The 26,680-nt window shown below is 38.8% G+C and overlaps 1 protein-coding gene across 1 annotated transcript in view; it reads right to left on the bottom strand.

The window, feature by feature from the left end:
- The window catches only part of FRMPD4 (FERM and PDZ domain containing 4), a 114,305-nt gene that overhangs the window by 47,334 nt on the left and 40,291 nt on the right, over nucleotides 1-26,680 (bottom strand). Inside the window, exons 2-3 of the mRNA XM_010008788.1 lie at nucleotides 21,904-22,064; nucleotides 19,525-19,627 (exon numbers count right to left, since the gene is read on the bottom strand). Of these exons, the coding sequence (XP_010007090.1) occupies nucleotides 19,525-19,627; nucleotides 21,904-22,064 (264 nt within the window). The remainder of the gene's footprint in view (nucleotides 1-19,524; nucleotides 19,628-21,903; nucleotides 22,065-26,680) is intronic.

Here is a 26,680-nt window from a genome sequence, read left to right as displayed (position 1 = left end):
CCCCCCCTGCCTCACCTGCCCCCCAAGCTCACCATGAGGAGCAAGGGCAGAAAAGACTGCTCCTCTCCAGCTGCAGTCTTTGTTTCCTGTGTCCTGGGCTGGGAAATATTCCAGGTCCTTCAGACGCCATGTACCTCCAATTCATCTACTAAGAAGCAATTTGGAATGTTTTACTACTCCAAAAACAAATTAATCCTTCCCCTTTGCAGAATAAGGGTGAGAACCACATATAGTGTCATTCACAGGGACTACAGAGGGGAAGGTGGAAGAGAAAGGGGGCTGCAATGTAAAGTTTATGATTTCCACTTAAAGGATCTGTATTACATATATTCATTAAGGAGATCTTTGATTACATGCACAACCAACAAAAGGAAGATAATGTGGTAGGCTACAGTAACTTGGACAGAAGAGAAAGGAACCCATATGTTCCTGTTGTGCTGTTTTTTATGGAAAACAAACAAACAAACAAAGACCAGAAGTTACCAAGACTATTCAGGACTGTTAGGGGATGTGTAGAACAATGAAGGGAGGAAAAATACTGTTTATGTTTTTTTCCAATTTAAAGGGTTGTAAAAATAAATCTTCCCTGAGAGAGAATATTCAGTAAACAAGTCACTGCGTGATCTCTCTGACCTATCTCTGAAACAACTGGAGCTGGTCCTATCAGATACAAAATGCTGGAATAAACGGACTTTTTATCTGATTTGGTCTAGTGTTCCTAAATTGTTGTATTCCCCTTCCAAGTGATTAATTTTTTTCATAAAAGCTTGTGATAATGTTCATATTGAGAGCTTACCCAGCACACAAAGTACTGGCAGTTTTGGTTGACATTTGCTTCTCATCGAAGTTCTCCCAAAATTCAGCAATCACCACTGAAATAACTGTTAAATAGAAACTAACTCTAAGTCCCAAATCTAATCAACTTTCTCTGCACAAAATGCTTAGCTCAGGAAAGATGATGATTTTACTGGGGGGGGAAAAAAAATAATAATAAAGAAAAAAAAAAGTTGTTGTAAAGAAGGGTGCTATCAGATACTCACATATTTTCCTGTATTACTTAAGCTCTATTTTAGTAGGTCAGAACTTGAAATAGGGAAACATTTCTGATTCAGCCTGCTTTGGTTTTTCAGCTCTAACACTGTACTGAGGACTAGAAAATTAAAACACTAACTGAAGGAAAGTAAAAACAGAAACATGAAAAATAATGAAATTTGATTTAAAAAACTTTTCCTTTATTATTATTACTGCAAAGAAGGCAGTGATGATGATGCATATGAAGGCAGTTCTTACAATCCAACAGGTAAAGGATTAAACTAGATGTACCACATGTGATGAAGAGGATGAAGACAGAAGTAGCAGAGGAGATGTGGCAAAGTCAGCAGTCCTGGGCATGGCCTCCCTTTCCCCCCCCTCTAACCTCTTTTCATAGTAAAACAGTCTGGGGAAAAAGACATTTAACTGTACTGTGTGCAGTTTTGGGCACCACAGTATAGGAAGGACATTGAGGTGCTGGAGAGGGTGCAGAGAAGGGCAACTAGGCTGATTATGGGTCTTGAGAACTGGCCTTAGGAGGAGAGGCTGAGGGAGCTGGGGCTGTTCAGCCTGGAGAAGAGGAGGCTGAGGGGAGACCTCATTGCTCTCTACAACTACCTGAGAGGAGGTTGGTGATAGGTGGGTGTTGGCCTCTTCTCCCTAGTGACCAACAATAGGACAAGAGGAAATAGGGTCAAGTTGCACCCGGGGAGGTTCAGACTGGTTATTAGGAAAAATTTATTCACAGAAAGAGTGGTGAGACATTGGAACAGGCTGCCCGGGGAGGCGGTGGAGGCACCATCCCTGTAGGTGTTAAAAAAATGGGTAGATGTGGTGTTTCAGGAGACGGTTTAGTGGTTAGAGGTTGTAGGGCTGGTGGGTGGACTTGATGATATGGAATGTCTTTTCCAACCTTGATGGTTCTATGATTCTGTGATTTTGTATCAGAAACTGTATCTCATGGTGTACCAAAATTTACCATGACTTACAAGCCATGACGCCAGCTATAAGAAACCATCATGTTCTGTTTTCTCATTTTTGGTCTTTCAGAGCTTATGATTTTCAGCTCATTCTGCAATCAACATGACGGCACTCTTGCACTTAAGCAAGACTGGGATTTTCACCCAATCGCTGGAATGCCATGATTACCTAATGTTTGAATTTGGACTCATGAGAAAAATACAGGAAAAGGACTTCTAACTGCCTGCAATTATTCAGTACCTACATAAAAAGTATCCACAACGTATTTATCTCGTGGCTACAATGAGAAGTTGAAGGCTGGTACTGCAAGCTTAGCTCCCCCCCATGACTCTGCATCCTGCCTCAGAGATGCTGATGCAAAATCAATGCTACAGGGGGCGATGCAGTGAAAAAACAGTAGTAAAGCCAGTGCACAGACTATTCTACTGAGGGAAAAAGACGTTTTTGAAAGCTCTACATGGTTTCATTTATTTACAACTGTCATTTATTGTCATTTGTACAGCCTAATAAAACCTAACACAAAAAACTCCTCTAGTGTCTCACTCCTCTGGTTTTGTTTTGCTATATATAGCATTACCTTAATAATGAGCTCTACTTATGTGAAATATCTATTTTTTATTTTGTGCTTTCTGAAGCCTGTGGTAGGCACCCAGTTTCAGAGAAGGGAGGATGATGAGAAAGTGAAGGGAGGAATTAGGAAGAGAGATGTGAAAGGGACACACAGTGGTTGGCACGTGTATCGACCATCAGTGGCATGTCACAAAACCACTCCTTGAATGACTCTAGGTCAAATAGGCAAATGCTTTCTTAAAGTGTGTTATTCCTCCATTTGACAGCAATATCTTAAATAAAATGTCAGGCTACAAGTAGAACCACTACAAGTAATCCATGGAGTAATCCACAAATAGCCTGATCCAAATCCCCCTGAAATGCATCAAAAGATTTCCACCACCTTTAGCAAGCTTTGGATCAGTCACATTTTTCTGGAGGATGAACATCACCCTGAACTTCCCAAGAAAACTAAGCACAAGTAGCAATCAATACCTTTCCTATTGCTTTTAAGAGATCTTTGTCAAATGCTTCCCTTAACAAAGCCTTAAAGAAGTATGCACTTCATCCCAGAAAGCAAAAGATAAGTATTTCTAGAAAGAGGCAGTATAAATGATAGCATTTCTAGTTATGGATATATTGTTTATAGATTCAATATATAGCATATTAATCAAATTCACAGCTGTCTCTAAACAATAAAATGGGCATTATTCTCTGTGTCTGCAAAAACAAATTCATCATCTATATCAGGTAAATAAAAAGAATTAATTTACAAAGCTGTAAACTTTTCACTTGACTGCTAAATGGGCAGGTGTTGTAATAGATCTGGCACTGGCAGGATAGGGAAAAACAGCAATATCACTAGCACTGTATCATATTTAATTATTGTAAAATGCTGTGTTTTGTTACTCTATTTACAATAACAGTATTGTTAAACAGCTATCATAACAAATGTGTTTTTGACCAAAGAGTCACTGATGTTTGTCTTTATAAATTAAGCTAGATATAAAAATCCTTGTCTGTAATGATATTACCTTCTTTGAAATAACAGAGCAGTGCACAGGTGCTACACTATGAGCAACAACCGGCATCCCACTGGGAAATCAATATTATCCTGCCTCGTGCACCAGATATCTAAATGAACAGCCTTGAGAAAAGCTTATTTTTTCCTTTGTTGTTAATGACATATATGCAAAAGCTCTGTAATTATTCTAAAGCAGCAGCTGAATGAAAAACTCTCCTGGAGATACTGGTAATCTGTCATGAAGACAGTACTATGAAGACAGCAGGCAATTAAAAATCCCAATATTTTTTGTTTGAGACAATTTAACTGTTCAGAAGCATCTATCAAACACTTCTAGAAGCACATACTGGAATTGTTTTTTTAAAGTTTATTGTTTACTCAACTGTCCTGGTTTGAGCCAGGATGAAGCCAATTTTTCTTTTTACTGATTTTTTTTTCCTTCAGTGAGTTTTCTTGTAACTAGCAACAGTGTGTTCTGCTAGGCTGATAAGACAGTGGAATGTTTTTCTAACTACTGAGGCTTCAAGGCTGCACCTGCACTCTGCCAGCTCAGACACTATGGGGAGATCTGTGACCCCCCCGTAGGAGGCTGAGTTAGATGGACAGCAAAATTGGCCAAAGATATTCCATTCCATATATCTACGTAAGCTCAGAGGAAGGTCAGAGATCACAGAAGACAACTTCCTTCCTTCTTCTTCTTCCCTTCTCTTCCGTCCATGGCCGATGTCCAGGGAGGACTCTGTTCATCCATCACCGTCGATCCTCAGGCTTGATCTCTCGTGACCCCCATAACTCTCTGCTTTCTCCAGCAGCAGCTCCGGGATTCCTCGGGACTCTTCCCAGTTCAGGGAAGTGCTGTGGGAGTTGCTGAGGGTGGGGGGTGGTGAGAGGCTTTTGCCCATACCTGAATATATATCTGTATATAATAGTATATATTTTCTTGTATCATTCATTAATGTTTTAATTAAAGCTGTGTAGTTTAGTTTTCAATCCAGCCAAGTCTCTCTCTTTTTCTCTCTCTCCTTCCCTACCTGGGTTGGGGGGAGGGGGGATCGAGAGCATTGTTGTCTGACCTGAGTCAAACTGTGACAACAGACAATTTCTATGAAATACATGAAGTGTAAGATATGAATTAATTTTTTAAATGAGCAGTAAAGTAGCTAGTCAAAGTACCCGCTGCGTGCTGCCCTTTGGTAAAACGTCATCTTTCTAATCAAGACACTAGGAGTAACTAATCCTTACTGTAAGTAAACTGTTGCTCAAATAAAAACTAAGTCTTAGAGCAGTAAATCCTATCACATTAAGGCACTTATGCCAAGCTTTTCAACACAGTACAACCAAACTGACTTCCTATTTCTTCCTACAGTATCTGATACTGATAGTCATAATTACCAAACCAGGACTTTTCCAAGCGCTCAGTGCCTCAAAAATAGTAAAAGCTAAAGGAAACACACTGTAAACTGCGTATGTTAAGCACAGTCAATCAGAAAAGTAACTGGTTATCATGCTGTGTTTCACTTACACTCAAAGCCTGGCTCACTAGCTCCAGTGAAATAACGTATACACCAAAAAAGAAAAAGAAGTTAAAAAAAAAAGTCATGTCCTGCATAGCATTGTCACCTGGTGAGGCTGCAAGGCAGTAGGACACATCCAGCTATGGGCAAGTCTCTGAAAGACACTCTGCATGTTAAGTGCAGGTAGACAGAAAATGGGCTTAGGTGATAGTGAGCAAGAGCCCAAGAACAGAAAGTTACTGCTCTAAGATAGAACTATTTGTTTTGACAACTTACTGGAAAAGTCACACCTTCCCAGGAAGGGCTGATAATCCCACAGGCTTTTTGAGCCACTCCTAGTCAGAATTCAGCTCTGAGTCAGGGCAGCATTATTACTCCTCTGCATTCGAAGGTCTGATGGAAACTTAATACTTTTATCTGACTTCCTGCAAAACTGAAGCTCCCTTGCTAACCAGACTTGACAAGAGGTTTGTGAAGGCCTTAAGTTCTGCTGAAGCTACAGCACCTTACCAAAGAGATTCTCATTTAAAGACTTGAAATGATGGAGAACAACCAAAGCATTATCTCCTATCTCTCTCAGTGTCACTAACTGCAGTTTCTTAGGGCTGGACTTTACTTTTCCACCAAGCTGAAGAGGTGCAGGCTACTCAAGTTCTTCCTTGTTCAGATGTCCACATTCAGATAAAGCTGTCTTGATGTCTCTTGCAATAGCATAACTTGGCTGAGCTTCTTATGTGTCTCATAAAAGGGGCAACTTCTGGCTCATTTTTGTTGTTTTTCCCAAACTACACCCAATTAACAGAACACTTCCAGGAATGGACAATATTGCAGACTTTCTATGGCTATATATAAAGTTTGCATTGCCTTTTCACTTCCACTTAATATTATTTTCCTTTTTCTATCAATTTTATATTAATTCTGTCAGCTACAATGTACTGCTCTGAAAGGTCAGATTCAATGAATTACTAAATGCAATGGCAAGCTGAGGCATAAAATGCTGCCTCTTAACAGCCTCTAGTATTTTCACCCGAGGCTGAGCTTCAGTTCTGTGAGCCAAGGGGATCAAGACAGCTCACAATATTGGCTTTAATTCACTAGCTCTTGAGCAACAGGCACATCCACCCTGCCCTTCATCTTTGCCAAGCTTCTGAACCAAAGCTTTCACTACCAGAGGTCATATTCAACACACTGCACTGGGAAACAGCACCTGCCTTGCAATGCCAGCACATGACTTTCAAAGCTCCTTTCCCTAAATTTCTGAACTTCTGGAATTTGGCCAACTATTGCCACATCCCAGTGGTGCCATCAGCTAGCGGTGAGAAGATCCAGGGTAAGGTTACTACAATGCCATAGTGCACAGATAGTTAACCATAAGATGGCAGGAGCCACAGCATTTCTGTGAGCCTGCTTTACCAAATGCTATGCACCTTGAACAGCTTGCAAAAGAGTCATCCCACAATGACTGGACTGTGAAAGACTGCCATCCCTCAGCCAAAATGCACTGCAAATAGCAGCACTACCTTTGAGAGGCAGACACCATGTATATTAGGTTTCATGCCCTACATGCAATCTTCTTCCCACTATCTCCTCAATCACCTCCCCTTTCCCAGTTGATTTCTCTTTCTTGATCTTACAGTTACCCAAAGGTCACTCTGCACCCTGCCCATGATGCAGCCTCTCAGCAAAGGGGTTGGAGAGCATGGTCTTGCAGGTCCAGGGCTCCACCACTTCCTTGTCCAAGACATGCTTCTGTCTGCTCTGGAGCTGAGTACTGCTCTTTCAGTGCACAGTGTCTGGGCTGGAGTGAGAAGAGGACCTATGAGCCAGGCCTGGGCTTCAGAATACACCAGCAGAAGTCTTCTGATGGATACAGTCTCCAAAATTATTCTCTGACAAACTCCTGGAAGTACAAGAGTGTCAGCTGTACCCCAATGTAGATTGCCATAAGGACAGTAAGAGCTGAGGGAAAGTTTTGCTTCAGGATAGTGGGGGTGGCTCAGTATTTTCAGCAGTATTTTTGCTCCATCTGGAACACTCTGTCATAAAATACTGAAGTGCTTACTTTGCCAGCCTGAAGTACCGGCTTTGCCTTGGATCCCAATCACCTCCAATTCTGCCCTCCTGAACTCCTCAGCATCTCCCAGGAGCTGTAGCTCTGGCTGTTGCTGCCTGATTTACAAAAGCCTCATGGCACACAAAGCCTCTCCTGTGGGTGAGGCAATCCCCAAAGAGATTAAATTAACTGTATTCAGTACCTTTAGAAAAAAATGTATGCAGCACATGTATATACATACCCATAGCTAACCTGTATATGCTATGAGCAGTCATATTCTAACTCCCCCACTCCCCCAAATCAACAATAAAACTAGTACTACTCATAAAATTATAAGGGTTATATAAAAACCCCAATGTTCACATCATTCTCTATTTCAACCTGTATTTTCCTAGTAAAACAGAAATGAGACATGAGTTTCTAACACTGGAGAGAAATCACAATGACATGTCAGAATTGGCACCTTTCGCTTATCACTTTTAGGTAGAAATGCAGGAAATATTTCAAACCTGCTATCCTTCTAACAGACCCTATCTAATGTCATTATAAGGTTTGGGCTTAAATGAGCTGCAGAACCTCAGCTTCTCATTTCTAAGTAATGCACACATTCTAAATCCATGCTAATAAAGCTTTATGCATCACATTCCTTTTTCTCTCTGCATATACATGCAACCATATGCAAATGCATACATACAAATGCAAAAGACATACAATATAGAAGACACACTGCACTATTAGATTCAATCAATAAGTGGCCATAAGACTTACATTAGCAAATTCCATCCTCAGTCTACATACCTCAGAGGAAAAATAATACAATCTCCCCTTTCTCCAACAACAGCAACAAAATGGTTGCAGAACAGCGTGTTTTCTCTCACTCCCATATGTCAATAAGTGGTATAGTTTCTTCCTTTAACCCACAGCAATTTGTATGAATTATTAATGAACTTGACAAATCTGCTTGACACTATAACATTACTATAATTGGTGTAGAGCAGTAGGAAATTGTTTCAATACTTTTTAAGGAGAGAAAAAAAAAAAAAAAAAGAAGAAGGATCTTGACTAACATGTTTGTTCTAATATTTAATGAAAGGCTTTGAACACAAACAGAAATTGAGATAAAATGCAGAACAAAAGGGTATTTCTGGTGACAAAGCATATTTTCCTTGTAAATTTCAGCAGTAGGGAGAATGACACAAGATAAAGAAATAAAAAGAAATTTGACTGCAAACTCAATTAATGAATAGTTGTAAATTGTTGCTGTCTTCCAAAACGGAGAGTTGTTGCTATTATTCCTGATAAACTTGTAGGCAGATGATATTTTCCTTTTAAGTCTAAGGCACACTGTAATGACACATCAAAAGAATATTGAGCAGAAGGACAATGTATGGAAGAAAGATCTGAGCAAAAAGATTAAACCTCATGATTCCTGCAGTTTTCATGAAATACAGATGACTTCAAGGATTTTAAACTGCTATGGCAACCTATTTTCTTCTCTAGAAGAGCTGCCTTTTTATGTATCGCTTTCTGTGTGACAGACCCACTGAAAAGCTGAAATTATAATCATAAAATAGGTATGTTCTGTGATACAAGATGACAAGACCTTTGCCTCTCCTGGAATCTTGTTTGATTCATAAGCTGAACGAATTTGGTTTTAACTAAACCTCCAACCAAGCAGAATTACTTTATTTAACAATATAGACAGTGGACTGCAGAGATTTTCCCTTGCGCAGTAAGTAAAATACATTAAGCTTTAGTCTGCATGAAGAGGAGTAAAAGCTAACAGAACAATTAACATTTCAGCACATACTAGGTAAGAAATATGCCTTTGGGGTAGCAGAGGTTAATGGTAATCTGGGTTTATCTCTGCAGTCTCAGTTTTGGTATTTGCAGTCTTTATTTTGTTATTTCTCACTTCTTGGTGTCTCAGAATCAGTTTCTCTTGGTTTCTCAGATGAATACAAAGTAAGACTAAGACCACCACCCTCTGGAAGTCACCTGCTGTGAAATACACATGACTATTTTTTTTTTCCCTATTATTGTTGCTGCTTCCAGGAGTTTTGTGGAGAGTTAGATGTTTCAAGTCAAGCAAAAAGTCAGAGAGAACAGTATCTTTGGGAAAAAGCTTTAAAAAGTCAAAGTGGAAGAAGATAAATACTTCTCCTTCACTATTTTCCATGTGTTGCTTGTAATAACTTACAAATGATCAATTATCAGATGAGAAATAAAGCCAGGAAGAGTTGACTATTAAATCCCACAGAAATCTACTGCATTAAGCTGCCTTATGAAGCATTTGATTTTTTTAAAGGTGAACTTATTTGTAGCCATTTTTATTTTTTACTAATTTTAGTCTCAGATCCTTTGTTTAATGAGAAACCACTTTTGTCCTTTGACCTTCCACTGTGACCAAAAGTCATCCCAATCAGTGGTAATATTTAACGGAGGAATCTCACGTTGGGGATTAATGAGTCAGAATATGTAACATTGTTCTACTTCCTTTTTAACTAACCTTCTGATTGGGCCAATCAGATACAATTAGATGTAGATACTTAATCTCTTGGCAATTTTGGGAGTCCTTGTTGACTGTACTATTGCTAAATTAAAAATATTATCTAATTCTGTGTTCTAAGTTTTCTAGTCCATCAACCAACACAGAAGTCCCTACAACATTTCTGTTCCAATTATGTTACACTACCAAATGTTAAGAGAGACTCTGAGTCAGCAAATTGTTCCTATTGGAGGGAAGCAGGAAAGAGAAAAGACTTGCTAATGATCATCTTAAATCTTTTGATCTAAATTCTCTTTTCTTTTTTTGAAAAAGCTTCAAAAAATCAGGCCTTGCCAACACAAAAAGAGTAATAAAAATTTAAAGTCAACTGAACTGGGAGCCAGATCCACTTTTCTTACAACACAATTAAGTCTAGACATCTCACTCCCTTTGAATGCAAAAGGAGTTTGGATTTGAGTTTTATCAAAATACTATTCGAACCAGATGCTTCTCACCTCATGCTATTTTTGTGATTTTCCAGCTCCACAGACAACTGGTGTACACTTTACTGGTGTGAAGCCACTGTCACCCCCACATACCTTTGGTTGACTGAAAGACAGCATTGATGTCAGAGCAGGGATATGAAATGAAAGCCTAGAGATACCCACCATTACTGAACCCTAATGTCACGAGGGACAGCCACCTTATGGATGCACACAGCTTCAGGAGGCATAATTCTTCATTTTATTTTACTTAGTAGACTTAATGTAGTCCGGGAAGTAAGTAGGATTATGATACTAAAAACTAACTCTGGGAGCCAAGAAGTCAGAAAGACCCAGTATCATCATGCTACAGAAAGGTCTTCCCATCGTCAGGAGCTCCTAAGTCAACTTCCCATTACACAATTCATTAAAATTCCACCATTATACAAATGGACCATAAGCTACCAAGACTTCTCCATGACACTTTGTTCCGAGTAGGGCTTTACCCATTTCCTAGTCACTGTCCTTATCTCCTTCTCACTCCAGCAAGTGCTGCTTCCACCTTCACAGGAAAAAGAAAAGTTCATTAAGTGCAAACACAGGACTATACCACCACTCAGCATGCCAGTAGCCCAGAAGCCCTAAGATAAGACTAAGCAGTCTCAAGGAGAAGGGCTTAAAACCTCCACTTATTCATATATTCCAATTACGTCGTTCAAGATATTTTGAAAACTATTAATTTTTGCTTTTCTCCCTGCTCCATCCTCACTGTGCTATAAAAAAGACATGCGATGCCAACCACACTAACAGTTACGCTTGCTTTAGTTTCTCCAATTTGACAAACCAATGAGTTTTTGTAAAATGCACAAAACCTTTCAAATACAGACACTGCCAGGAGCTTCTACAGAACTAACAGCTAAAGACTACAAGTATTTCAAATTTGTCAAAGTATACAAGACACTGCAAATTGGTCACAGTCCTTTCACCCTTCTTTCTCAACAGTTTAAATTACCTTTTGCATTTCCTAGGAGCACTGGTGTATATAAAGCTGCCACCCCCAAACCAGCATTCCTTAAAAACTGGAGATGAAAATAACTTTTTTGCCCCTCTTGATTCAAGGAGCCTGTAGCAGACACAATCCTCCAAGATTAGAAAACCATAAAAATATCATGTTTGCCTTCCAGCTCTTGACATCACCCTCACTGTCTTTCTATCAAAATACAGTACTTGGGTATAATTCATGGTAGCTACAAGCCATTTACTTGGTACTGCTATCTACCTTGCAGTCTTTTAAAGAAGTGTTTCTCTGTCATCCTGAAGATATTTAGGTAGCAGATATAACAGTTAATTTGTATGATTCAAATGTCCAGCACTGCCTCGGGATAAAAGGAACTGCTGATACCACCACTGCCCACACACTGTGTGTAATACAAGCCTTCACAAATCATCACAGGCCTTATACAATGCAACTACCATATCTTCTCCAAAATGGCAATGTTCTTCACGACAATAGTTTCATTAGCTGACGTGTATGTGCTGAAAGAGTCAGCAACTGACCAGACAGATGAGGGAGTTGTAAACTTCTCAATGAGAGCAGTCACACACTTCTAGGAGGGAAAAGTTGCTCTATGAGTCCTCTGCATGTGGTGGTGAAGGCACCTCTGACCTCTTCATACCTTACTGTCAGTCCCAGCTGCACAGCACCATCCTCTCTTGCCATACTGCTTCTCTGAGCCCAGAAACCATTTTGCAAACAATGATGCTTCTCAAGTGGGCTCCTGAAGCTGTCTTGGATCTTTGCTTTCTGCTTTCTGCTGATTAAACTGCTCCATATCACAACACTTGGCTTGTGTTAGTGTTGTTGTTTCATAGTAATGTGCTCAAGGCATCCATGTAAACCATGGAATATTCAAGTATCAACAGCATGATATGGAGGGCTGGCTTGTCCAACATCATCTTTTAGGAGTCAGAAATGTCAACCCAGAAGAGACAGGTAATGGGGTCAAGAAAGACAAAACATGAGTTTGCTGCAGTTTGGCACCTCCACTCTAATCCTCTCTGCCCCAAACATAGGACATAAGTTTTTTAGGTACCTCCTGCTGCCTATCCCCACAAAAAGTGATCATTTGATGCATCTGGCTTGCAGCAACAGCACAAAGAGGGATAAACACCTATTGCAAAGCATGCAGTACAGAGGAAATCCATCATATGGATCATATGGAAGGGTTAATTCATAATAAGCTCAAAACTGGGTGTGCATTTGTATGACTTTACATGGACAGAATTACTTAGAAACATTCACATCAGTGCATCTGGCTTCAAAGTAAATCCTCCATGCAGACAAGCCAATGCTTTTGTTTAGTTGTCTGAGAAGCACTAAGCCTGCTTGTCAGAACAAGCTAATGAGAGCAACATTTGCTGGTTCACATCTGAAGAAGGTATTTTGTGCGCTTGCTTGTGTTCTGAGCACAGCTGTGCTGTATCTCTGTCTGTACCCTTGCATTCAGCTACCATAAAGCAAGTTATGTTATGGAACAGCTGACCTGAAATTCATCACGGCTGACTCCTCTTTCTGAAGGATAATAGACTGAGATGATGTCATAACACTTCAACTGGGTGACACATCAAGCCTCAGAATTTCAAAAAGACACCAAACTTGCTAACTCTAGGGGGCATCCACTGTGTTGAACATGAAAAGGAACTTATAAATTAAGTTCCCAGCATTCCAAACATTTGAATTATTGAGCTCAAACCCGTCTAAACTATGTCAGCCAACTTTCTGCTAAGAACAGAGCAAAGATATGAGACAACACGCTTTCACAGATACAGTGGCTTTAAAAAGACTACAATTTCCATAGTTGGTATTGCTTTCAACAAGGACAAATAATATCTCTATACAGCTTTCCACTTATCTTAACTCTTACAGGCCTTTGACAAGGTAGACAAGCATTTCTGAAGCCAAACTACAGATTCATAATTAAAATCTAGAGAGATCTCAATTAGTACTCAAAGACCAGAAACACCTCAGCATGGTAGTCAAGAAAAAAGGTAAAGCAGACAATACTAAATTTATGCTTTCACATATGGATTGCAGCAACTAATTTCAAGTACTTGTGTTATCTCTGTAGTATGTGGCAGAAACACCTCCAAAGGTAGAAGATAACAACACCCCTCAAGTCTGACCACCAGATCTATCTACGCTTGGGCCATTTGATTTAGAGGTAGCTAATTAAATGCCTTGGCAGAAAGCTTATCTCTGCTGATGTCACTTGTAAACCTCCTTCCCATGACAGAGAACTTGGTCCAATGCTTTCTTCCTTTTTTCAGCATCATGTATCTTAAAACCAAAACTCTAGCGATTCATAGTGTCAAGGCTGGAAACAAAATGAGTATAGCCTCTGGATTTATATACCAAGCTGGAGTATAATGGAGTACCTTCAGATTGAAAGGTCTGCGTGTCTAATTTTTCAGGAAAAGCAGGTTTCCAGATTCTTGGTTGCTAAGCAGTATCATAGCTAATAGCTTAATATATTTGAATTTTTCTCTATGATGTTGCTGAAGAAATAATGTCTTTGGTATTAAGTTAATTTGCATCATGTTGCTTCATCCAATCTATGAAACAGTCTAAGCCTAGGGACAGAAATTACATTTGAAATGTGGTATTTCCAGTTGCTGTGAGGAGACGATAGTGACAGGCACTGCCACTGAGCTCCCTTTTGCACTTGGGTTTAGTGATAATGATGCAGAGGAGGCAGACAGGTCTCCTGACACACACGGAGTCAAATGATAGTGACAGAAGCCTCATCCACTCCATGATGATGGTGAGAAGGGTCAGTATTAACTAAATTCATGCTAGCACTTAAAATGCAACACACAGCCTGAAATTCTGGAGGGTTTCTTCTCTCTAGTCTTACAGCAATAGAAACTTACAACAGAAACTCTGCTGCAGAACTGAAAGAATCCTCCAGATGCTCTCGATACAAACTCACCGTGACACTAACTTGCCAAAGTGAGTTACTTCAGATGGGTTTTTGAGTCATTTCGCTTAAATAGGAAATAGTCCCAACAAGAAATAAAAGCCTTGATGAATTTCACCTTTTTGAGTTCTTGCTTCGCAATTAAAGCCTTTCAGTGGAATTCCACAGAACATCAAATACTGATTTACCGCTGTTACAGTTTCCAGGAACAGGACTAATCTATCCTAATTTAGCAACCTAGAAATCAGGTTTCTATTCTAAGATAGTTTTCTGTGCTCCTTCTTTAATCAATGCATAAATAAAGCTTTCTGTATCAGGGCAGTTTATTCCAAAACCAGTACCTTGGACAGATTACCATCATGAGGTGCCTGTCTGTCTTGACAGACTGCCTCAATAACCAGTTTAATTGAAATATGAACAAAATACCACTACCATGCTCTACTCTGAGTATGCTTTATGGGGCAAGCAGTATATCCGTGTGTCACTTCCAATTTCAATAAAATATCTTGCTAAATAAGAATACATTTTACATACATTAGGATCCTTTCATACCCAGTAAAATCAAGTAATTAAATTCACAGAAATTACCTATATAAACATATTGCAAGGCAAATTATTTGTTAGATATATTTGTTTTAGAAGAAGGTTTTATGAATCAGTTCAATCAACCAAAAGATAGAAATTTAACATTAATCAATTATAGTGAAGTACATATACCTCTGAAGAACCAATTAATCGATACAGTACATTAGAACACTTTCTAATATGTCAGTTTTGTATTGTTGCTCACCTTCAAATATGCAAAAAAAATTGCTATGACTTTAATGTTATCTCAAAGTACCTCTTGTTAACTATTTGTGCAAAGCTTAAAGTCACAGTATCTGCAATGGCAGTAAAATAAAACCAAGATAAGTGGCTCCTGCTGCAGTTTTGAACTGACTGCTCTTCAAATACATATGCTTCCTTTAGTATTCTGTTCACTTGCTCCTTGCCTGGATTGTAATGATACATTTAGAAAACTGGGCTTGTTTCTTCCTCTTCTTCCAGCTTCAATAACTTTCTGCCTTGAATGGAACACATCTAGACTGAAGCTGCAAGTGATGCTCATAAAGGTGATCTCTCTTTGTAAGGGAAACCATAAACATGACTTCCGTGTTTGTGCTTGAAAATAGCTCAGGAGAACATAATATGGTGCAAAAGCTATTGAACATTACCCAGAAATAATAAGTCCTTATGTATTCTGTCTGCAAGCCATACTGTATTCATATTTCTGCAACCTTGGCTTTCAAAGGACAACTGGAACACTAATTAAATGTTGCCAGTAAAGAAGGACCTGAAGAATTAGATGGATGAGAATAACCTACAGGGGACATTTATAATGAATATCATTGATAATCTCCAAACCTAAGACCTCCTAAGATTCAACAGTATTCCTCAATTCTTAAAAAACAAATCAGATTTCTGCTCAATATCCTCTAGAGTCTACAGAGCTGGCTTTAATACAGTTTTCTACTTAAGAAAGCTTATTTTCAGTAATGAGTGCATAGAAAGCACACACATAATTAAAATATTAGAAAGCAATAAAGAGATATTGTGACATTTCTGCATTATGTGCTTCCTTTATCTTCTTGTGTTTTCCTGTAATAAAGTCATTATACAAAAGGGACTTCCTTAAAAGACTGGTCCAACTGTTTGTAACCCAGCAGGAGTAAAAAGCACACAATTAATTTGGAGCTGATAGGCAAAGGACTGAAATAAAACAAATTATCTGGCAAAACCAAAAAAAGTGGTTCTGACTAATTTTGTGGAAAATTTAGAAACAAAGCAATGAGAAAATTTTTAATTGACATTTTTCAGATGCCCTTCTTGGTGAATATTCTGAATAATTTTGATTTTTTTGATTTAAGATAGATCGTAGCAGAAATTCTCCTTTCCATTTTTTTTTACCTTCAATAGCTGAATGCTTTTTCCAAGTAAAAGTCCCAACAATGTTTCCTTGGAAAATAATTAAATATAATAATTACACAAAAACTCTGTTTAACATTCAGGTCTGACTTAAGAGCCAGCATTTGTACAAATTTTTGCTTGAAAGTTTTGAGTTCTGCTAAGTTTGTTAAAGCATGATGATGCTCATATAGTTAGGAAATCTGTCTTTTTTTCTCATGCAGTTTGCTGCATTTTTTCTCTGTTTGGCATAATATGATCTTTATGTCTGTATTCTGAAAGTGGATTAATTTTTTCCCCACTCTCTGCAATTATAAAGACAAATTGCTTCTTGACTTTACAAAAAGCTTTGAGGGAGTGTTGCATAAAAATAGCCACAGAATTTCACATCATAAATATAAAATATACCTTTTTATGCCTAATCAGCAAGAGACCATGCAATCACAGGAAAAATGCAGCATTGGAATATCAATTTCTAATTGATTTGCAGCAGTGACCATGAGATGCTACAGTGTAAGGTCCTGAGGGAAAGGCAGAAGGGGAGTCCAAGCTAAAGGGCAGACTTCAGCTTGTTTAGAGCACCACTGGGTAGGGTCCTATGGGATGCAGCTCTGAAGGGTCAAAGCCCTTTAGAGATGGGTGATCTTGATGGAGAGCCTCCTCTGAGTGCCAGAACTGTCTACTACAATCTGTAAGCGAGCAGACAGACACAGCACGACACAGTGTGGCTCCACAGTGAAGGCCTGACCAAGATCCAGTGCAAAACAGAAAATGGAGAGAGGTTACCCAGGAGAAACAGAGAGACCTCACCTAGCTTGGCAGGAATGGAGTTTGTGAAACAGCTGGCACTTAAACAGGATGTGCAGGTTAACAAGAAGGGCCTTCTACAACTACATCAGCAGTGAAAGCCAAGGGAAATCTGAACTTGCTGCTAAATTGGGTGCGGAAGGACACTGAAAAGGCTTGAGGTACTCCATGCTTTCTGGGCTTTGGTCTTTAGTGGCAAGGTCTGCCACAGTGGGCCCTGTGTTTAGTGGCAGAATTTAGGGAACAGAGGAAATACCCATGGCAGACAAAGACTGAATTAGGGACTGCTTAGGCAGGAGTAATACTCATAAGCCTATGGACCGAGATGGGATGCATCTAAGGATGTGAAGGGAGTTGGCTCATGTCCTGTAAAAGCTTCTCTCTGCCATTTTTGAAAGGACATTAGTTAAAAACTGAAACATCTGCCTAGTGTGGTTGTGAAATTGCCATCTTTGGAGATATTAAAAATTTGACTTGACAAATACTGAGCAACCATGTCTAAATTTGACACTAGCTCCCTTTGAGCAAGAAGTTGCACTGGGTGACCTCCAGAAATCCCATCCCAGTTTTTCTGTAATTTTGCTATTATGCCCATTGCCTACCCTATGTATCTAACATATGCTCATTGCTGACCATAGCTATATTTCTACCAGCTGGGAAATACGACTTTGATATCACTTCCATGTACATTGAAAACTGAGAGCAAGCTTTCCCAAAGTTGCGGATGTCCCTGACCCATATCAAAACCTCCTATTATACAGAAGGGATTAATTATTTCAGTGGTGTAAAGAATCGCTTCTGTTGTAGTGTCAGGACTGTACAGAGAGAGTGTCTAATCATTCCAGGTGTCCCCAGTGGCATGACAAGAAAGGCCTTAATTTCAAATGTAATATACAACCCAAATATATTTTATTCTGAGTCTTGTCAAAGAATGAGTCTCTGTCAAAATGCCGACCGCAGATAGATTTTGAGAGCAGAGGTAGAATTGCAGTGTAAGAGATGTGTCACCAGAAGCTTCCCCTGGAATGGAACAACACTTAATTTAAGACACTACCTATGGAGTCAACATAATTGGGAAGGGTGACATTCTTACACAGTTTCTCATTTGAAGGCAGACAAAGAATCAGCCACACAATAAACCCAGTCTGTCTCAGGCCTAATCAGTCTATTTTCCTTGTTGTTATTACTATATTTTGCTGTCAGCCCAGAAATAAAGAGATCCTCATTCTGATTACTCACATATCAAAGAATCAGGGAAAGAACAAAGGCTGCAATGTGATTGCTCTATGATGAAATGAAGACATAAAAAATGAGTTTAAGACCCATTTGTGAGGCTTATGCTGATTGCCAAAACAGAGCATAGAACAGAAATTTATTGGGAACAGGGCAGTTTCTGCAGTTCATCAAGTCTCTGTCACAAAAAAAAGAAGAACATCCAAGTCCCCGCTTAACGTGCTGTGTTTCTGTTGGCTAACTTGCTGGTTAAATCTTCTTTTTTAAAATCTGAAAATGTACTGTATTTGCTCTAAACCTGCCTAACACAGATAAAAGCATGAGTGTTGCTGGCATCTGTATACCATTTCCATATCTCCTTTGGAAGTTTGCTTCACAGCTGAATTTCCAGCAAACGGGCAGCCATTTGCTCAAATTGTGATCTGCAAGAGGAATACAACTATCATGGCACCTCCTGCCCAAATTTCTGGAAGCAAATGTTACTTTTCAAAATTACATTACAACAATGACAACACTGACAGCCACCACTTCTGAGGAGAGATATCTGCACAACCGGAACTTGAGTATCTCTCCCAGGAATTGACTAAACCCAGTAATTCAGAGTTTACATCAATGAGAAGGAAAATAAAGAAACAAAACTGGCATCCAGCAACCAGAGTACTGGAATTTAAAATAATATTTTATATGTTTATTTTTTTAATTACTGGTAATTGTTCTATGCAATGCACAAACTTTTCTTGTTACTCAAAATGCAAAGCTTATTACTATATCAACTACACATCTTTGCCCACATCCTGAGCATTTAAGAGTCCCTGTCCTTTCTGTCCTTCCACATCCCATTAAAAACATTGGCATTTCTCAATCCTGCACTCTCCACAGTCACTTTGTCTTGTTTTCTACCTCGTATCTACATGAGCCCTACCGGCTCTTCTCACAAAACTTCACCTACCTGCAATCCACCCAAATGTTCTTTGTGCTTTTCCACATTTACATGCAACCATCTGCTCTCAGAAAATCACCCCACTGCATTTTCTTTCCTCTTCACGTGAGACAGACCTGACTCAGCTCTCCTCATGTGAAAAAAGTAATATAGCCACAGTGACTGGAGCTGCCTTGCTCCAAGAATTATCTTTTCAACAAGTCATACAAAAAATAAATACCAGAAAAATACTATTCCTCTTTTGATACTCAAGTATTTTGAAGCAGTTTCAATAACAAAGTTTTAACAAACATTTTTTAGTATTTTTTTTATGCTACCCAGAGGACCTTGAAGAGGACACAATTTCAAAACTAAAATAGTTCAATATTCTTCATTATGAACAAAGAAACATTATTTTCTGTTTTCTCAGCCATGAGGAGGCAAGACTTGATGTATTATCAAATGATTGCACAAGCAATGAACCACTGGGTTCATAGTTTAAGTGAGAGGACATCAACTACCTGACAAGGTCGATGACTCTCTCCCTTGGAGCAGTGCTGACTGGCTCATCATTAATCATTATGATCTGATCCCCTGGTATAAGCTTTCCTTCAGAGGGACCGCCTGGAGACAAATGAAGAAAAAAAAAAAAAGGTTAGCAAACCATTGTAAATGCACAGATACACTCAGGTGTTCATATGCTATGAGCATTTTTGTCTTTAGCTCATGGCATATTTAACACAAGCATTACTTCTAACATTACCAGCACTTCCTTACCAAGAAAGTCTTGAAACCTACTGGCTTAGCTAGTGTCTTTTTGCTGACGTTCCTCAAGTTAAGCTCTAAAGCCACATGTAGGCACGTAAAAATAAGGGGTAGGTCTTCTGGAGGGCCAAAAGGACCCATAAGAGGTAGCCTAATTCATCATTTAAGGTGTGATCAACCATAACTCATCCATTATCAAGGTTTGTTTGATATTATACCATCCTGTAAAGAAATTATCCTGTTTAACTATTGTTAAGATCAAGAAGTATTTTTCCCCAGTGCATAGAGCAGATCTTTCTGGTTGCAACACACTGTTTCCTGTCCCAGGCAAAGGAATACTGGAGAACATCTTATTCCTCCTTCCTGTGAAACATGATTTACATATTTGACAGTCATTCATAGGTCTCTCCTCTGACTTTCCTGTTCTGGGCAAAACAAACCTGTTTCCTTCCATCTGCAGACAGTAAGTTCCTATACCTCCAGCCTCCGAGTCTCTTCATTTCTGGATTCTGACCACTTGATGAACACAACTTCTATGTACATCCAAAAGCATTGCCACTTTCAGTTAGACACAGCTATTTAGTATTAGTCTGAGTAGACAATCAGGTATTTCACAAAATCACAGCTTGTAAGGGGTTGGAAGGGACCTCAAAAGATCATCCACCCAGAGCACATCACACAGGAACGTGTCCAGGTGGGTTTTGAATGTCTCCAGTGAAGGAGACTCCACAACCTCTCTGGGCAGCCTGTTCCAGTGCTCTGTCACTCTCACAGTGAAAAAATTTATGTCTATCTACTTTGGATTCTAACATTGCTGAAAGGCATGTTGAGTTTATGCTTTATAAAATGTACATAATACTGTGCTTCTCAACATGATTACATGCCCAGAAGAGGGCGTGACATTGCAGCAGTTAATAAAATATATATTTTTTCTTTAGTCTTCTGTTGTTAAACTCTGCAATGATGATACATAAAAAACCACTAACATTCCAAATATGAAGATAAAGGCTTAAAAGAAAATTCATCAGTATCAAAATCAGTTCATTCAACAACTGAGCTAATGCTGTTCATTTCCTCTGTTTGGTTTGAAAACTTCACTTATATAACCAGCAAAAATGACTACAAATCCATGCACGAGAATGTTGTCCTGAATTCGTCTTTCCTCCTGTTCACTCAGAATAGAACAAAATAAACACCTTTTCCAAACTGAACTTTACACGAAAATGCATTAATAATGCTAAATTGGGAGAAAAGAACTGTCTGGGTCCAGTTCAAATATTAGTTACAATGCTCACTTCATCTGAAAGCAATACAAATAAAATCAATGCACACACGTGGGTAAATTACATCAGAACTTCACAGTCAATTTTGCCTCTTCTTTGCTCTCTGCAGGGGTTCTGGAGAACACATTGAACAAGAGCAAAGTCACATCCCCTTCCTTGGCTACAAGGCAATTTTATGTAACAAGTGAACTTTTCAGCATAGAGAGCAGGAGCGAGCTATCTGGGAGGCTGAGCAGTCCCAGGTTTTGTCCCCCATAAATTAAAAAAATACCGCAAACCTCACTAATTTTCACTTCAAGAAGTTTAGGGATCAATTGTGACCTGTCTTTTTGCCACATATTTGTAAAGAAGTATTATTTAAAAAAAACAAACAACCACAACAAACAACAAACCAGTCATAACATCCTCTTTTTTAAAACCAATCAAATGTCATGGTTAGAAACCTAGTTTCTCCTTGGGAAGCTGATGATAAGAATAATGAAAAGTATGTCCGTTTTATCTTGCAACTCAACATACCTCTTGAAAACATTGATTCAATGGCAATGAAGGTGACATCAAATCAGTAAAACAGAACAGGGAGAAGACCTTTCCTTGAATGAAACGGGTCAGCTTTTTTCAGGCAAACAAAAGTAATGGCTCAGAGCAATAGCCTAAAACTGGCTTTTTGTTAGCACATTTACATAACATTAAAAAAAGAATGCAAGGAGGAAAACTAGTCAGTAATACAAGGCTTAAAATCCTACCTAGTATTTGTGATTACTTTGTCTGCCTGCATATTTTAACAGTACTTAAATTTGTAACTGTATTTCATTTCAGTAGGTTTCCTTTTGGGGTCAGGTGGGGAAAACATACCTGGTGTTACTGAGCGTACAACAACTGGCTTTTCACTACCAGCCACAAACCCAAATCCTAGCACAGGATCCCTCCTCATTTCCACTTTCCGAGGGGCTGGAGGGGTTATTTGGCAGCTCTCTATTCGAGGGTCTTCAAATGTGGCTGATTGTGTCATGTGACTGTGAAAGAAAATAAAAGATGAAAAAAGGAAAAAAATCATTAAACATGATTTTGTGGTACCTATTAAAGCCAAGCAATTTCTGCAATGATATGAGATGAATAACTGAAATTTTCTCACTATAGGAACTAATGCATCAACTTAATAATTTTCTACTGGATTTTCTTATACATAAAGTAATAATGCTTCTGGAAGGTCTCAAATACTAATCAATAGTATCATCTGATAAAGAGGTCTCTCTCTGACAGCACACATTTAATCATACCCCATATATGAAAGAAAAATAACCCAACAATAAAGTCAGTGTCATTTGTGCTTGAACTTTTCATCCTTCATTTTTTGGACAGGAAAAATGATAGAGTGACCTGCTCATAATGTCAAACGTAAGTATTAGAGTCTGCCAGCCTTTTGCAAGAAGAGAGGACACACATTTAGATTTGATTTTCTAAAATGTTAAGCAAGTTTCTAAGCTGTCTCCTCTCAAACAGACTACCCAAGGTCCAGGTAACAACTCTGTATTTACTAACTGGGTAAACTCTTCAAAGTAATTTCAAACTGGTCCAGGGCAAAAAATAAATAAATAAATGTAAAGAAAACAATTTTATCATCAATTACTAAAATATTTTACTTTCAGCTAGAGTGTTATGATGAAGTGTACTTATTTTACCTAGAAGAAAAAACTCTCATGGTTTGAGGGAAAGACCTTGATGTTTCTAGAAGGAAATAAAAAGGATGAGAGCTATCCAGCATCACATATCCATTAAAGACATAATGGTTTAAAAGCATAGAGACTGCTAAATTAACCTTAATACTCACTGACATATGACCAACACTATATGCAGGCTGAACTGTAAAATATTTTGTGTTTCCCTCCCAAAGCCTGGAGCTCCTTGCTGAATCACAGCTACAAATTCCTGGTACAAATTAGACAGATAAAGAGACCACTCTGGTCTCATACCCCTCCAAAGGCCACAAATTGAACTCATGTGCTTCAGGAAACCTAGTCACCACTGCAGACAACAAACACTACCTGGTCAGCTTAGTATGAAGACAGACTACAGCTCATGGCATCAGGTAATTGAGTCTTGACAGAGCTCAGACAGTATTTGTTTAAAGCTGCCTGGCTGAGAGTTAACTCTTTTTTATTATTTTCTTGAGACTGTAAATCTGCAGGTGCTGAACTAACTCCAGCTCTCAGTGGATAAATGCAGAAGACAAATAGAGCCAAGTTGCAACCCTGCCCGCAGGGAGGGCATGGGCTCCTGTGCTGAGAAAGGTAATGTTCAGGTGCCCAATCTAAGAAAGCCGCACAGAACATCAGAGAGACAGATATCCTTACAGCAGTAGGCAGTATCATCAGTTTGAAAAATAATCAACAATATGAAAATTAAGTAATTTTCCCATATCCTCGATAATCTTACATGTAACATGCTATAACATGCGTGTTAGGGGACATTCTATGTGACAAGAATTGTTGCTTTCACTTCCTGTCTTTTTCTACCTCCAAATACAATTCCCTGAAGAACTGCAGAAAAATGGTCCATTAGGATAGAGGCATCATTCAGAGATCCCTTTTTAACATCAATGACTGGCAAAAATTGATCTTTCCCCAAGACATGCAACTTGGGCACGACATCAATTTCCGTTCTTGACATGATTTGTTCTATTATCGATATGCAAAACAGTAGCATAATATTAGTCAATCTCAGTGGGAGTTTATTCCTGTAACCAGAATTTTCTAGGGCTTTTCTTCAAATAATGTCTCTTTCCTTATGACTAGATTCAGTCTGCCTAAGAGTAACATACTGCCTTTTTATGCACATGATCTGAGGTAGCAGAAGCTACTTTCTTACAAAAATAGGAGCAAGAGTATCTCTGTGCTCTCCTAGTATAAGGTAAAGTCAGCAAAGAAAATGTAGCTTCTTTTACTAGGTAGAGCATCACATCTGATACTTCCTTTTCCTCCTTCTCCTGTTTATCCAGTTTGTGTCTACTAATTTTAGTTAATTTTGTAGTATGTTATTCAAAAGAACTGTTAGAAAATGTAGAGAGTTTTACTCAGACTCTATGAAATCTATCCTCAAGACCTCCCAGATAACCTCATCCCCTTCAACTCTTATTTATGATTTGGGCTTCTAGATACTCAAACCCCATCTTTTAAATGGGACACTTTCTGAGGTGTCACTGGTATTTCAGAAACTATTCCAACTTGTGAACTTTGCTTTGGTATAGAATACAAAACAGCCTTGCCAAATTTCCTACAAATTTAAAAAGTTCTATTTAATCACTCCTTCCTAATAGCTGTTTCCATTTCTGTAACTGGGGCATTCATTAGGAGCCAATGCTGTCTCCAAAGAAGAAATGCAGTATTGACAAGCAACTTGAAAATACTGCTCAAGCCTTCGAGAAAAACTTTCCTCCCAATTTACATCCTCTCTCTTAAAGCACTCACATAGTCCCATTTGAAAACTAAATCATGGAAAGGAGAAAAAAAACAACCCAACAAAAACTCAAACCCTATTAACCCTCCAACAGCTGCACTTGAGATAACAAATCCAAGAGCAGACAGATGTTTGCTCAAAAGAGGAGCTCTGCTAGCAGACGCCTCGCTCCAGCTACTGCATCCATTGGCTTGTACTGAGAATCTGCAGCACCAGCAGCAGTTACTCAAAGCCTAGGCAAGGGGATCAGCAAGGAGCAGTCCAGCAGGATTCTGAGTGGCGCAGCAGGTTTTATTGATTTTTGAGGTTAACCACCTTCAAATACATCAAGTAAAAAGGCTCAGCATCTCACACTTCCACAGTTTGCTGCATCAGATATTCTTGTATCATTCAGGACGCTGGAAGTGTATTTCAAGACAGCAGCAAGATACATGAATATGATCCCAGAAGAGATTAGATGAATACTCAAAGCTTTGTGTGATGGTTGACAAACCCGCTTCCTCCTGTGGCTAACTCATTATTGAAATGCCAGTTGTAGTACCATAGTTCAAGATTAATTTGATTTTTTAATTAATTGGAGGTATTTTATCTCCATCTCAGCTTTGGAAAATATTGACTCCTGAAGAATAACTATGCAAAGATTTCTAAACAAGATTCTAATAAATCTAGTCTGAAAACAGCCACCTTGGGGAGCTTTACACAGAGCATCGCTTAAACACTGAAATATCTTATAACTCCAACACTGCAAACTTCACATCTGCTTCAAACATAGTAAAAAAAAAAAGTGTTTGGATCATACCGTGCCTAGATTTATACCTAAAGATTTACTTTTCTGAAGGAAAAATGGAAGAAAAGGAAAAAGCTGAGGATTTTAAGTATGAGCTCTTCTTTTCACATACACAAACACAAGCTGCCTTTAGATCACCTTTAAAAGGTACTTATTTCCTACCATTTTCAATGACTGAGATGAGTCTCTGCTTTACAAAAGGCTATCTTCTTTGATTTACTTTTACTGTGAGCAGTGGGAGACAGCTGCCATTATTAAGGAGAGTAATTCTTAGAGAATTTCTTGAACAGAGATTTTATATACCAGCCTCTTCGGAGAGATAAAACTACCAGCTATGGAAAATCACAGCAGAAGTGTAATTCCAAGTAATTAAGCTCAAAAGCTCTCTGTAGCAACTACATTGAAGAATATAGAAGGTAACAGGGGAGATGAGACACAGCACCTTAGTGTGACTGCACTGACATACTGAGCAGAATGCAGGCACTGCAGGGTGGCATAAAATTGGTGTGCACACTCATCCACAAAGGGTCTTACAGTCAGTGAAAGAGGAAGAAAATTAGGAAAGAATAGTACCCTGGGGAACACTCACCACTGTGAAAAGGCAGCCAGCACCTGCAAACACAGTTCAGCTGACCAGGCCTTTATGGGGAGCCTAATGTAACAAGTGCATGCCTGAATTAATGCTCAGGAAAGTCAGAGGTATGGCTTAAGGCTGGCACTTTGAATCTTCGAAAGCTTCTTTGAAGCTTTGAATTAGCTTCATAATTATTAACTTGGTAAAACTTTCTATGGGAACCTTCTTAGTACTTTCCTCATTCAAATTACATGTTGAATAACCCAAGAAATATCTAAACAAAGACTGTACTTAAAATGAGAGCTTGATTTAATATTGCATATTAGTAATTAAAAGCAAAGTATCTGAACACGATGCTTGTTCAGCCTTTGAATTTTGACATGTCATTTCATAATATTTAGTGGATTAATTTGAGAAGTTTGTCTAGGGAAGGTAAGAAAAGCCTGTCCTCAGCAGGATGAAATTTGTTATGCAGGAATTTGCATTTCCACAGGAAAATGCTTAGGGGTGTAACTCTTCTAGGAAACCAAAAACTAAGGCATGAATCCAGCAGTCCTGGTTATGATAAACATTATCTTTTAAATACATAACAAAGGCACATGAACAACTTTAGCTCCAACCTGCAAAGGCACCCAAAAAAAGAACAGAAAAGTTGATACCTAAAGGTGGGTTAAATACAGCTGCACAGCCATAAACACTATAACAACTTACTGTAATTAAATGGCTGTTGCATCATACCATGACAGTGTGGAGACAGGCTGCATTTTGGTGTTCCATTTTGTATTTCTGTATTACAGCTTGTTCAATGACTTCAA

This window comes from Chaetura pelagica, unplaced genomic scaffold (genome assembly GCF_000747805.2).
Source record: "Chaetura pelagica isolate M959 unplaced genomic scaffold, ChaPel_1.0 scaffold512, whole genome shotgun sequence".
NCBI lineage: Eukaryota > Metazoa > Chordata > Aves > Apodiformes > Apodidae > Chaetura > Chaetura pelagica.
Note: the sequence above shows the minus strand (reverse complement) of the source record. Positions and strands in the feature narration are given on the sequence as shown.